The sequence below is a fragment of the Anneissia japonica genome, unplaced genomic scaffold (assembly GCF_011630105.1).
Source record: "Anneissia japonica isolate Jap-2015-1 unplaced genomic scaffold, ASM1163010v1 scaffold199_len4679917_cov187, whole genome shotgun sequence".
Lineage (NCBI taxonomy): Eukaryota > Metazoa > Echinodermata > Crinoidea > Comatulida > Comatulidae > Anneissia > Anneissia japonica.
In genome coordinates this window covers 2,400,311-2,413,883 of record NW_022686322.1, presented here as the reverse complement: position 1 = coordinate 2,413,883, position 13,573 = coordinate 2,400,311, and the positions used below count along the sequence as shown (strand labels likewise).

The window sequence follows — 13,573 nt, the reverse complement described above, 5'->3', positions numbered from 1 at the left end:
CTGTGGTGTGAGGGTCATTTAAAGTTCTAACGTCCCAGACCTAAATATCTAAAAAAAAAACCTTGTCGATTGATCTAAATGAAACTTTCAAGAATAGTTTGTCATGCTCCAGTGAAGAAATGACTACATGTTGGTGATGATCCAGAGTAGGGTGTAGATATAAGGACCATTCATATGGAAAACATCTCAGACTATATATAGCAAAACTGATCTGAATGACATTTTTAGGAAAGTTTAACCGAGTTACAAGGAAGAAATTACTAAATTTTGGTAGCGATCTAGAATCGGGTGTGAATTTGAGCGTCATTTAAAGTGCTAACGTCTCAGACCTAAATATCTTAAATAAGTTATAAATGGATCTAAATGAAGCAGAATTGTTTGTCATGGTCCAATAAAGAAATCTGGAGTAGGGTGTGGATCTGAGGGCCATTCAAAGAGAAATGCCTCTGGCCAATGTACCAAGAGCTGATCTACTGATCTGAATGAACTGGGGAGTTTAACCAACAAGGAAGATATTATCAAATGTTGGTGATGATCCAAATTTGTGTGTGTATTTGAGGGTAATTTAAAGTTCTAACGTTCCACTGAGACCTAAATATTTCAAAAACTCACCAATAGATCTATGCGAATGAAACTGTTTAGTATTGTTTGTCATGGTCCAACAAAGAAATGATTAAATTTTAGTGACGATCTGGAGTAGAGTGTGAACATGAGGACCATTTAAATTGCTAAGGCCTCAAACCTAAATATCTCTAAAAACATACCAATAGATTTAAATGAAACTTTCCATAGCAGTATGTTTCAATGAAGAAAGGTTTAAATTTTGGTGACGATCTGAGGTAGGGTGTGGATATGTGGACCATTTCAAGAATATTTTTAAACCGGCAATTAAACTCTATATATACACGCATTTTTCATTTTCTAAAGCGTTTAATTGCACTTTGGTCACTTCCGTGTTCTTCAAAAACGTAATTTTTCACATTTTGAATAATAATAGCAGTCATATTTCGAGTCTCCCTGACGTCGAGGCGGTTTTAATATGTTTAACTTCATAGTTTTCCTTAGTATGATTTCATTTTTTATGTCAGACAATATAAATGAGGTTTTATTTATTTATTTTTTGTAATTTCAACATCACTTCTCATTATGGCAATGAGGAAAACCCTATGTTCTGTTTTACAAACATACATAGTATGTCTAGTTATTATTATTATTATTATTATTATTATTATTACTATTATTATTGATATTTTCATTTTTCTTCTTTCAGTTATTACGAGTATGTCTGACAAGCAGGTTCGTATCATTTTTTCTGTATCCACAGCCTTCACAAAATGCATGAGTAACGACGTGCAGATTATACACGAACATTTTTGTGCGCACATAGAATGGGCCCAGACAGTAAACCAAGATTCCGTGAAATGTTTGCCTCTAAAACTAGCGATTTTAAGTTGGACTACCCTGTTGGTTATTGGGATGCGAACAAAGCTACTTACAAATTTGTAAGAGAAAGTATTCTGGAAGCAGATTATCCAGAAAAGAAGGTAGTGTTTGTCAAAGACTTTTCGTTTGCCATTACCTGGAAACTATATATGTTGCCGAAAGGATATCGCCATGCATTCTTGATTCGAAATCCTGTCAAAGTGTTTCCATCATGGAAGAAATTATTTAATAACTTTAGTGATGTATTGTTTATTGAAAGCAACCTTATGGACAACAAAGGATTGTTGATGCCTGAAAAATACGGATTGGAGAGAGTTTCGAAAATTTACGAGCATCTTATCAAAACAGGAATCGAAACAAACCCCATCATTACTGATTCTGATGATTTTCTAGAAAATCCAGAGTCGATTTTAAAGCAGTTTCGTGAGCGCATAGGAATTCAGTATACAGATAAACTGCTGCGCTGGAATGCTGGAGATGGTCAAGTACAGGAATGGAAGACAGCGAAAATATTTCTACAAGGAAAACAACCACCTGGCTTTTATGAAAAAGCATTTTCTAGCCAGAAGTTTGTCAAGCCTAATCCAGCGCCTGATCGATCTGACTTACCAAATGACGTCAACACTTGTATTGACGGTGCAATGTTGTGTTACGAAAAATATACGATCTTCGATTGACGGCAGAGTAAAAAGATGCAAAGGATGAAAACGATTTATTTCATTCTCCCTGTAATAATGGAGAACATGCTGGAATAGATTTATATTTTTTTGTATGACAGTTAAATTGCCAATTGATCAAGCAGGGTACAACAATTACAACTATAATATACATCTGACAAAATGTACTGCTTGGCTAGGTCTCCGTTGGCAAAGTTTCACTTTTCAGGTTTAATGATACATTCTTAGAATCTTCCTAATAAGATATTCATGTCTTTTTAAGTATCGACCTACACATAATTTTACCTGTGATGAAAGATCACTTGATAAGGACCGACGATAAATTGCGAAATAAACTTAAGTAGTAGTGCCTTGTGCCTTGTTTATATTCTTATTATTCTTATTCTTATTATTATTATTATTATTATTATTATTATTATTATTATTATTATTATTATTATTATTTTTATGTTGTCATATCTCTGTCTCTTATACACATCTCTATCACTCCTTACCTAATCATCTACCCCCCACCCCCTTAATTTCAAGACACCTATATATATATATTAACTATGCTTTTGGTCTCATATCCGTTGCCAATTCCAGGTTTAAAAATGTACACACTTTTGTTCTCTCCAATAAATTTCTTGTTATGGAGGGTTGTGGTCTTGACGAGACGTCCGTTGCCTCGCCCCACCCGCCACTGGCGACACCACTAACCTCACACACAGTCAATACACTAGACAAAGCAAGGAACATGTTCGTTAACTACAGTCATCAACAACGATCCCACAGACGCAGAGACTTGAAATCGTATACAAATATAAATCATTATATATTTCCCTTGAATTTTGTTTTTATTGAATATTTGGTTAACTTACAATAAATATCGGCAATCATAGCTTGGATCGTGACCCATATAGAGTGAATATCAGGATTCTACCGTAAGGTATATTCTACTACTATAGTCCACAATATGTTAGATAGACCTAACCAACAACTCCATTGTCTTGCATGGGATGTGTCTTCTTAAATAATGTCTAGTAAAGGTAAACAGGTGAACTTCAAATATTGTCGTGTTTAATATGACCCCAGACAACCTCATTTTGTGAACTTTCTCGTATATAATATTAAATATTTTTATTTAATTGTACTTTATATATTTACATAGTTTCATCATAGATCCATCATGTACGGTATATTGGACTTCATGAAGTATTTCACATATTTACATAATTATATACATTATTTAATTTATCCTTAAAAACTTTGGTGTATGCATTTGAATAATTTTTATCATTTAATAACAAAACATTTGACAAAAAATATTAACAAAAATATAATATTAATAATATTGATAACAATAATACTGCTGGAAATTTATAGCGCCAACGTGTCTAAACCACCACCCAAGTGCCAGAAGCCAAAAGGCCAGTAAAAATCAAATCGAATAAAAAAAATGAAAAAGAACATACCATAAACAGTAATTTAGTTCTTAGTTGTAATTAGCCTGCTTCTAGTGTTTTATTAAAAGTAGCTAAAGCAAATGCTCTCAGGCCCTAAACAAGTATTGTCTCCTTTTGTGTCTCGATAAAGCAATGCCTTTAATTTTAATTGAGGCTCAGCATATTAAAGAAGGGATAGAATGGCGACTGAAGCCGAGACATTTGAATGTAAACAAGATAAGTTTGTATTTTACACTGTAAGATCGTAAATCAAAATTGTAATTAAAATTAACACAATAATGTTTTGCCAAAACGTTAACGATCAAATGTCTTCTTTAGTTTTGGATTGAGAACAAACGCACTGCATTACATTCGGGAAGTTTGTTTTCATCCTTTGGGTCCTGTGCAGTGCCGACTGGGCCTAAACGCCTCCTAGATACTTACTGTAAATGTAAGCACATAACTGTCGTTAGCGAACGAATTCTTTGTTAGTTCAACCTTGGGAATATTAAGATTTGAACCCATCAGATGGGTGTGGGTTCCTTCCAGGGATTTAGGTCGATGGAAGGAATAAATTGATCAGAACACGATAACCGTTTATTATACCGAGACTGGCCGTCTGGACCCATGTATATCTCTACGAGTTCTTCTGGAAGTACACTCTGTTGCCTGATGAAACAAAATTAGAATAAATGAAATTCACAATTTAGACTAAACGATTTAAGGTACACAAGTTCAATTCTTAGGACATAACTTTCGCCACACAGTATAAATTACTCTTTCTCTGTATAAAGGATGTCATTTATTGGATACTGTGTTTATAAGAAGTCGCCCCTAAAATATATGAACTACACCAATTGAAGACTACTTCTACTTAAAAATCACTTTTCTGCCAGTTTTATCATTAACCAATATTTTCATTGAAAACTCCCTTTTAACAAGACTTCTGTTAGACCACAAAAATCCCAGTCCTAAAAGTAGAATGTAATACGAGGGAGAGCTGTATTAAAAATAGGCAATGTTTAATGTCTTACCATTTGAGTATCTCGAACCCCTTTTCGGGGGCAAGAAATACATATGGCTGAATGGTTTCGATTTCATCGAGATTGTCGCAAAACAATCTGGCTAGGCTTGCCTTTCGAATCATCTCTGATTGAGCTGTGAATAAAATGTTCAGGCATTTAGAAAAATATCTTTATAGTGACTAGCAAAACGATGGTCAGCTCTGAAAAACTCGGATTCTGTCAGTGTGTAAGTCCGATGCTTATATTTATGTTACGAATGAATGGTGTATGAGGTGGGGACAACGTTTTAGGGCATTATTTAGTGTCAGGTAGGCCTATCTTGAGGTTCTCGTCTTTAGCTACCACGCCGCCAAAACATCCCTGAGTATTGTCTGTCGCTGATATATCGGTTACTGATAATACTACAAGATGTATATAAATGCATAAATCATACAAACAGTTTAACGACGGTAATACATTGTAATACGATACCTTTAGTGAATGCTTGTTGCCCTTCTGTATTTTCGTACCAGAAACGATCACCAAACTTGAGATTATGAAACTGTTCACCCAGTAAACAGGCAACAGTTGGTCCCACAAGGGCGCCTTCAACATGCTTCTCACTGAGCATACCAATTAATGCGTCAATGTCGTCAACATCGCTGTAGACATTTAGAAAAACGTATGATATTTACAAGTATCTTTAGAAAGTTTGCATCTACGAGAATAATAGTAAGTACACGATAAACAATGCCCAATGATATTTTTATGCTTGTCATACACGATCTCATATCCAGTAGGACGTTAACATCCTAAAAAAAACCGTGGAACAGCCCCACTGACATGACACCACAAAAGGGAACCTACAGCAAAGGAAATAGCTCCTACCACTGTAATGGTTAATTCTATTCCTGTCACGTTTTGATACCAAGATATCAAAATAATGGTCAGAGAGATCTCAACAACTAATCAGCCAACTTACTGATACATGTTCTGCAAAAGATTTTTCATCTCTTCGCTGACTTCTGTCAGATTTTCAAAGCTGTCTGCTCTTCCGAGGCCGCATTCATGTCTCCAGTGGTTGTAAGAAGCTATACCATGATCACGACCACGCTGGATGTTAATGGCTAAAAGATCCATTCCTGGGCTGAAAAAGTAATAATGAGAACAATACGAGTCTACGTGACGTAAATACATTCGTATCTAAGGCTAAAAATATTGTTTGGTCAACCTGTTCTCTATCTGTTATCGCTCCATAAGGTGCTGGTAGGACAGGGAATTAGTGAAATATAATACAACTTGGTTGTGTATTATTGCTGCCTTGGAGTATAGCAAGAGGGTTGTGAGCGTCATACATTATTTTGAAAAATAATCTCAAACAACATCGGGGTCATTTGAACTATGGAGATGTTGAACTGTCACCATGTATTCGTCATTGTGTACATTTATTATCTTGTCCTATACTGCTTACACTGGCAGTGCCTAAATGAGGTTTACTTTGTTTGGTCCTTGTTTCTCCAGTCTTCAAAACTTTTTGTATTGCAACTCTGAAGAATACATTAATGGTGAAACGACAACCAGATTCAACTATATACACTGTCCGCGTTTTTGTCAACACGTAGCCCTACAAGCGCTGAAAAATATCAGCAACAAAAAATACTTACGCATGAGGTGGATCCGAAAATAAATGCTCGGTAACGTCTTTTGTAAATTGATGATCAACATTAAATAGTCCAATACTTAACATGCCAAAAATGATTGAGTCGACACCACCAGACCTTGCATCATCCAAGACAGAGGCATTAAAGAACGTGGCTCTGAGCGGGAGAGGTTCGTATGTTGGCTGATAGTTCTTGTCAGCACGAGCCACGAAGGATCCGATTTGACTGTGCCCAAAACGAAAGGCAGCAGACGAGAAGACACTACTTATAGTTGGATCAATACATTCATCATACTTATATGGATACTCGTGTGATAAGTTGTATTTATTTATAATTTTCGGACCTAGAATAACTGGAAGATATTCGTTATATGTAATATGTTGCAAGATGGCTGCTACAATCTTTCTGGCCTCTTGAAATAGTCTTTCGTCATTCCAATGTGAATTTAAGGTAGATAGTTTCTCCGCAAGACGATTGTGCTCCCGAACGAAGACTGTATGTAATGCATGTAGACCTGGTTGCACAGAAGCTCTTTTATCACCTGCCAAAGTGCATTTCTTGGTGGTTGTCTGTGCTTTGCATTTGCTATGTTTTGGGTTGTGTGGTAGAATCGATTTAAGGTGACGCTTAGATGGATTTGATTGAACTGTCAGTTTACCTGAAACTGGTAGATAGCATAAACATATTGTTAGGCAAAATTTATTAAAACCAGTATACCAATCTGATTAATATATTTGTATACGAGTTTAGGTCTATAAAAAAATATGAGAATTGGTACTGCTTACCATTGGATCGCAAGTTATGCGCCTCTTTCTCAGTTGAACCGTAAATGATTGATCCGTCGATGAACGATGTTATGACGTTCACGTGTTCAGTTGGCGCAGCCGGACACCCTTTGACGCATATTCTCTGTGATCGCTTGAAGATCATGCAAGGCTTAGTAAAATATGGGTCATCTTTGGGGATATCAATTGGTAGACACTTTTCCGTTTGGCTACATCCACATTTTACTGAAAAAGTCATTATTTCATCGTAAATTTGCGATAGGCCTACAGTGAGGAAATGCGTATACAAGTTTCAAATAAATAAATTTTAAATATGAACATTATGGGAGATCAAATAAGATTTCAACAAATAAGGAAAAGAAAAGGCGTTCAGCCATAGGAAGAAGAAATGCGGATCTCATCAGGATCTGGAGCTGATATAAGCGCAAATTGTGACATGAAGGTGGTTTTCAGGAGTGGAATGGATGAAGAAATGTATCATCCGTATTTTCTAATTAAGACTAATTAATCTACCATATGTGATTACAGCCCAGACAAAGTGGGGTTGATCACCATAACAAAAACATGGATAATGTATGTTTGTTAAGTTTTAAATCAATTTAGGAATTTAAAGATAAGAATATTGTTCCATTTATCAAGAAACATAAATGTATAAAAATATCTCACATGAGTCTTAATTAACGTTCATCAATGTTTCTCAAACCTGCTTATTGTTCAGCAAAATATACCAGTACATAAGCCCATATGATATTTGCTATTGTCAATATGTATGTTGTTAAATGAATAAACAATTAATATCAAAATAATGATATAAAGTGCTTACCCAAAACTTGATCACCATGACAAAAGCATGAATAATGTATGTTTGTAAAGTTTTGAATAAATTTAGGAAGTTTAAAGAATATTAATATTCCAAAATATACCAGTACATAAGCCCTATTATATTTGCCATTGTCAATATGTTACATTAACATGTATTAGCAAATAAATTATTACATTATAAATATATATGTATAAGTGTGTATTTGTGAATTTTGTTTGATCATATGGCAAATGTTTTGCACAGTACATTTCAGTCTACACCACAACTCTGGAACACGCCTGCTACTTCCAAATAAAGAAATTGTTTAAATTTATAGCTGTATACACAAATTGAATAAGCTACAGAAGTTGCGGCGTTTTTTATAGGAAATATTTCTTGTTAAGAATATAACCAAAAAGGGAAAAAAGAGGAAGAAAATGGAAAAATTGCAAGCAAAAAAAAAATGAAGAAAAAATGAAGAAATGGAAAAACTGCAAGCATTTGAAATGTGGATCTTGAAAAAGATACTTGGTGTGACATGGGAGGATAGAATTACGAATGTAGAGATACTGAGAAGAATGTACACAGAAGTTTACTGAAGAAAGAGGTGGATTGGTCATGTACTGAGAGGAAATGGATTATTAAAGAATGCGGTTGAAGGGAGAATGGAAGGAAAGAGAACAGTAGGCAGAAGAAGAAGGATGTTCATGGACATGTTTAACATCGGACATTACGAAGAAATGAAAAGAAAAGCGCATCACAAGATCAGTGGAGGAACTGAACTTCAACTCATAAATGAACCTGCAGCCATGCGGATTACTAATGATGATGAGCCAAACACAAGTAGTATTACAAAACCGACAGAATGCAGAAGAATCAGAAGACAATAATGTTAATTTCTGCCAAGCACCATCTTTGACTAAAAATCAATGCGTATAGATAGTACATGGACAGAATCATCACTCCTGAAGGTCTAAAGGACATTCTATGTGGTAAGGATTCTGTATCCCTGTGTGTCTTGAATCTGATTTTCAGCTGATTTTAATACCATTGATCATTTCAATTCTTTTTAACATCTTTCAGAGGCAGGAGTTTCAGGTATTCCTCTTGTATGCTTTCGATCTAACTATACATAGTCTGAGTGTGTAAAATCCTTTGTATTTGAACTAGCTGACCTTGACTATGCCAAATCTTTTGACATAATTATATTCATCCATTTGGCATTTGTAAACACTCAAATATTCAATATCATTTAAAGCTGGGCACTCACTGCGTCGTACGACCGTCGCACGACGAATCCACCTCTGCTTCCGGAGAGCGATAGGCTGCGTAACGCCGTATGCTGATTGTCAGTGGCAGTGTGAACTGATCCTCATTAAAAAGGCGATCAGTTGGTTCCGCGCCGTCGCGTGTGTTCGGCGTCGCGTTGCCGTCGCGCGCAGTGAGTACCCGGCTTTATATAAACCAAGCCTCCACTATCTCTCCCCCTCGTTTGATATTTAATATTTATCTTCCACTTTGTTTTTTATGTGCCTGTTTTGTTTCTGGACTCCCTCCCGTAAATTTCTGGATCAGCCCAGTTGATTTCCATTTCGTTCTGGAATTATTATTTTACTTTTCATTCGAAGTCTATAAATCCTTTTTATTCCAACCTTCCGACTAACGCGTGTGAATTTTATTTTAACAATTGATATACTTGGGGAGCTTCAAAGCTTATCAAAGTATGAAACCGTTGTTGAGGATTATGTAGATGTTTACTACTAAAAGCTGAAATTGGCAGGATTTGTACTTTTGAATAACAATAAGCGATGACTGCGGTTATTGACAATCATTAGACCATGGAATGGCTGTTTTTGAAACACGATATAACATGTTTACAATGATATTTGACTAGAGATTAAGTGTAAGATTTAAAAAAAATTAATATAGTGGTCAACTCATACCTGGCGTCTATAATGTGTGGTAGAGGAAGGCACTAATTATTTATTTTGTTTGGTTAATTAAGACATTTAAAAGGTGAAATTTTACGGATTGCCACGATACATCTATATGTATCATTTCTGTAAATTGCACACCGGTAAGTCCTTTGAACTTACGTTTCTTAATGTATTTATGTAATCTATTTTCTCAAAAATAAATTTAAAAAAAAGTATAGGAGTGTAATGCATCATCCATTTTCTTACTGCAGTTTAATGTAAGTTAAGACCTTTAAAAGGTGAAAATTTACGGATTTACATCTATAAGTATCATTTCTGTAAATTGCACACCGGTAAGTCCTTTGAACTTACGTTTCTTAATGTATTTATCTAATCTATTTTCTCAAAAATAAATTTTAAAAAAAAGTATTGGAGTGTAATGCATCATCCATTTTCTTACTGCAGTTTAATGTAAGTTAAGACCTTTAAATTAAATATCAATAAAATCCTAGATCTGTTTCTTTTTTTAATAACACACCTTATGCTAACTTTAGAAGAACGCTCACCAATGGAATACTGGAACTTTAAATTTTTATACATAAAATGAATTACTTTTGTACATTGTATCCACCTTAAACTTTATGTCATAGACTAACACATCAAAATGAGAAATATCTTGAGTTATCACAACTTACCGGTATCATCTTCTGGCAATGAATGGCCGACATCATGGTCCAGCAACTGACCGAAGTGCATCACTAGATCTGTGTATTTGCAGTTGATATTAAAGTTCTCCTCGTGAGAAAACTGTACCGAAATTTTCCTGGTATTCGGAAGATCACGTGATGTAACTATTGTTGAATTTATTTGATTGTTCTGTATCAAATGTTCATCAGACCATGATCAGACCCCTCTATCTGTTCCAGCAAAATGAAAATGCACCCGTAAATGTGCACACACTCTCCTTTGCCTTTTGAATTACACCGGCGCTGAGTAACATGAAACAAGGCAAGACAAGCTCAATCCTTATATATACGCCTATGACATAAACATTCCGGTACGATTTTTCAACGATTGAACTCTCCTTACCTTTCTGAGCAAGAGCAGGTTGTTACGTTTAATTTAGATACCCCCGACGTCGTTGAACCTGTGAGGATGCAGGTTTAAAAATAATGTAAGTGATTGGTTGCATATCCCAATTAAAATAAATTTGGGAATACAACAATTAAAATACAATGCACATGTTGATACAATATTGTACTTCATAGGAACTTCTTTGTGATACGATTACTGTATTGTAGTTAGATTAACTAAATGGAAAACAAATGTTGGAATATTTACCATGGTTTAATAGTAAAACAATTAATGTTGAGACCGCCGCAATACCAGAAACTAATATATATGCGCAAACGATAATCAAACACATCCTATGTTTCCTATGTTTTCTTCTTTGGTTATCCTGCGTTCGATCGCCTGCTTCTGCTAACTTCTTCCCAATGCGCATGCTCGCGTTGCTTGTATATTGCTTTAGTTCTTTGTTGTACAGACCCACGTTGTAGCATGATTCCTCCATGATTGTAGGTACGATGACTCCTACTTTGGTTTTCAGTTAATAAATAATACCTACGGTGTGAGAAAACAATATTAATCAAGAAAATCGTCAGGACTCATGGTAAAGTGCAAACATGATTTTAGTATATTCCTATTTGTGAACATTATGACTCACAATAACAAAACCCAAGCTCATTTAGTGTTACGTCGTAGAATTAGCATTTGAATACGATCAACGATGAATAATATTTTATTCACTAAAATAAAGACGATTTTCTCCTTGGTTGCCAGCTTAATCAATAATGATAGGCCTAAATGACGACATATAAACGTATGAAGCTGTAAAATTTACCCTATTTTAACAGGCCTGGCCAAAATTGGATATTGGTGAATGTGGTGTCATAGACCTGTTGTAGTAAATTATTAAAATGCTTATTAAAAACGTGCAATTAATCTTCGATTCAGGCCTATACAATACAAAGGTTTGAAAATTCCAATCAATGTGGTGTCTTTGTCAATCACCTTTGCCACTATTACCATTGACTTTTGACCATCATTTGTACTGTATAGTTTATTATATGTTTGAACATGTTTTAGAAGATAAAAATGTAAATCAGAAAAAGAAGACATTGAATATGAACGCATTCATTTTCGGCCTCCATCAGCAAAAATTCACAAGTCAGCTCCAACCACGCCATTATGAGTTGGGTGAATACGTCTGTCTTGACACGCAATTTCCACTAATATATTTGCCCCCTCGACAATTCGAGAACCTCCTGGTACGGTAATGATACGGTAACGATATGGCAACATGTACTTACTCAAAATTAATTACTGGACCTCCGTAATAAACCAACGAATACAAACAATGCTAGACGCGTGACTGTATGTCTGATATGATAGTCCTACATCCGATATGTGTTAGTGTTGATATAATATACATTATATAGTTCCAGCAACGCCGATGTTATCTCCCAAGGTAAAAAGCTAAACGCTTTCCACTCGGATGTTGCTAATGTATATATCCTGATCGATATGTAATAGGCCTAAGTAATTTAGGCCTACAAGTCACGCGAATAGTCGGCAGTGCCTATCAAAAGTGTTAACGAACTGTGAACAATTCCCAAGTTGACGTTAAATCCAGAGGAATTCGATATATAAATGGCAGAAACCAATGCAACGTCTTCCCTGTCTACACCGCAGCATGTGAAATATTTCCTGTTAAATATTTTCTTTTGTTTTCAATGACAGTTCTATATAAATTGATGTTTTTTTTAAACTAATAATAATAGGTGAGTGTTGCGAAATTTATCTGAATCTGTCTGTAACAGTCTCCTTTGAGTGACGCCAGAGGTGTGTAGGTGAAAGCCTAAGGTATTTTTATTGTTGAATATTCTAAAGCTTAGTTTTGTTTTGTTGATAACAATGTTTTACCAACCAATCATGCGTTTAGGCCTCTATATTTAAAAAGGCATTATGAAGAATTTAGAATCCCTCCCTTTAAATGAGATATCTGTAGAATACATATATAGGCAAAATACGTACGTTTAATGTCTTTGAACAACTTAGCAATTTTATTTGATCTCTAGTGGTCACACATCGTATCCAATTGCAAAACAGACTATTGCACGTGCCACACGGCCAACTCTGCATGACGACTGTTAGAAGGGGCCCAGAGTTTACGCTTTCATTTGATAGGCCCTATCGTTTATTTTTGATACCCTATAAGTAATTATTTAAAAAATGTTGTTATTAGTTTTTTTGTGTGGTGGCCCACGCAACGGAGATTATACATCGTCGTTCGTTAATGAACATCCACATGAAAATCCACACATCAAAAGATTGGTTGATTTCTCAAAAGAATAGCTAACTTTTATTATACTTTCTACTACATTTGTCGAACCCGAAGCCATTAAAATTCAGTCAATTTTAGTAATGCCCAAATGCGTCAATTGTGTAATGTGCAAGTCCCTCAAATTTATACCAAGGCAAGCACTGCGACTCCGACAGTAGCATACGAGTACTTTATCATTCCTGATGATGACATAATTAATGTCGAAATATTGAATCCCAACACGATGGCGTGCATTTCAACACTTGGAGTATGTATTATACTTTCTTATCAGTTAACATTAAGTTTATAAAGTGGCAGATAATTTACTTTTTCCTTTTTTCTAGTTTATGGGTAGAAATTATCGAAAAAGGAATGTGCAATATGTTAACAAATATAGAGGTTTCCTATAAATAACACAAAGAACTTTTTTAAGTACACATAAACACCGGTTTGTGGTTGTGACTCACTAGATATTA

At 35.1% G+C, this 13,573-nt stretch overlaps 2 protein-coding genes and 1 long non-coding RNA gene across 3 annotated transcripts; 1 reads left to right on the top strand and 2 right to left on the bottom strand.

The window, feature by feature from the left end:
- The first annotated feature begins 1,271 nt into the window (after positions 1-1,271).
- LOC117114307 lies at positions 1,272-2,475 on the top strand. Its single transcript, XM_033257948.1, has one exon. The coding sequence runs from the start codon at positions 1,389-1,391 to the stop codon at positions 2,118-2,120; it is 732 nt and encodes a 243-aa protein (XP_033113839.1). The 5' UTR covers positions 1,272-1,388; the 3' UTR covers positions 2,121-2,475.
- Positions 2,476-2,933: 458 nt separating this feature from the next.
- On the bottom strand, positions 2,934-10,559 carry LOC117115670 (peroxidase-like protein 3). The gene is made up of 7 exons (XM_033259578.1): positions 10,408-10,559; positions 6,995-7,219; positions 6,213-6,873; positions 5,531-5,695; positions 5,041-5,210; positions 4,579-4,702; positions 2,934-4,213 (listed from the first exon to the last, which is right to left on the bottom strand). Exons 1-7 carry the CDS (start codon positions 10,466-10,468, stop codon positions 4,069-4,071), a joined length of 1,551 nt encoding a protein of 516 aa, XP_033115469.1. The 5' UTR covers positions 10,469-10,559; the 3' UTR covers positions 2,934-4,068.
- Positions 10,560-10,570: 11 nt separating this feature from the next.
- Positions 10,571-12,599, bottom strand: LOC117115679. Its single transcript, XR_004446591.1, has 3 exons — positions 12,085-12,599; positions 11,054-11,335; positions 10,571-10,859 (listed from the first exon to the last, which is right to left on the bottom strand). It is a non-coding gene; the product is annotated as an uncharacterized LOC117115679 (long non-coding RNA).
- Between the last annotated feature and the right edge of the window lie 974 nt (positions 12,600-13,573).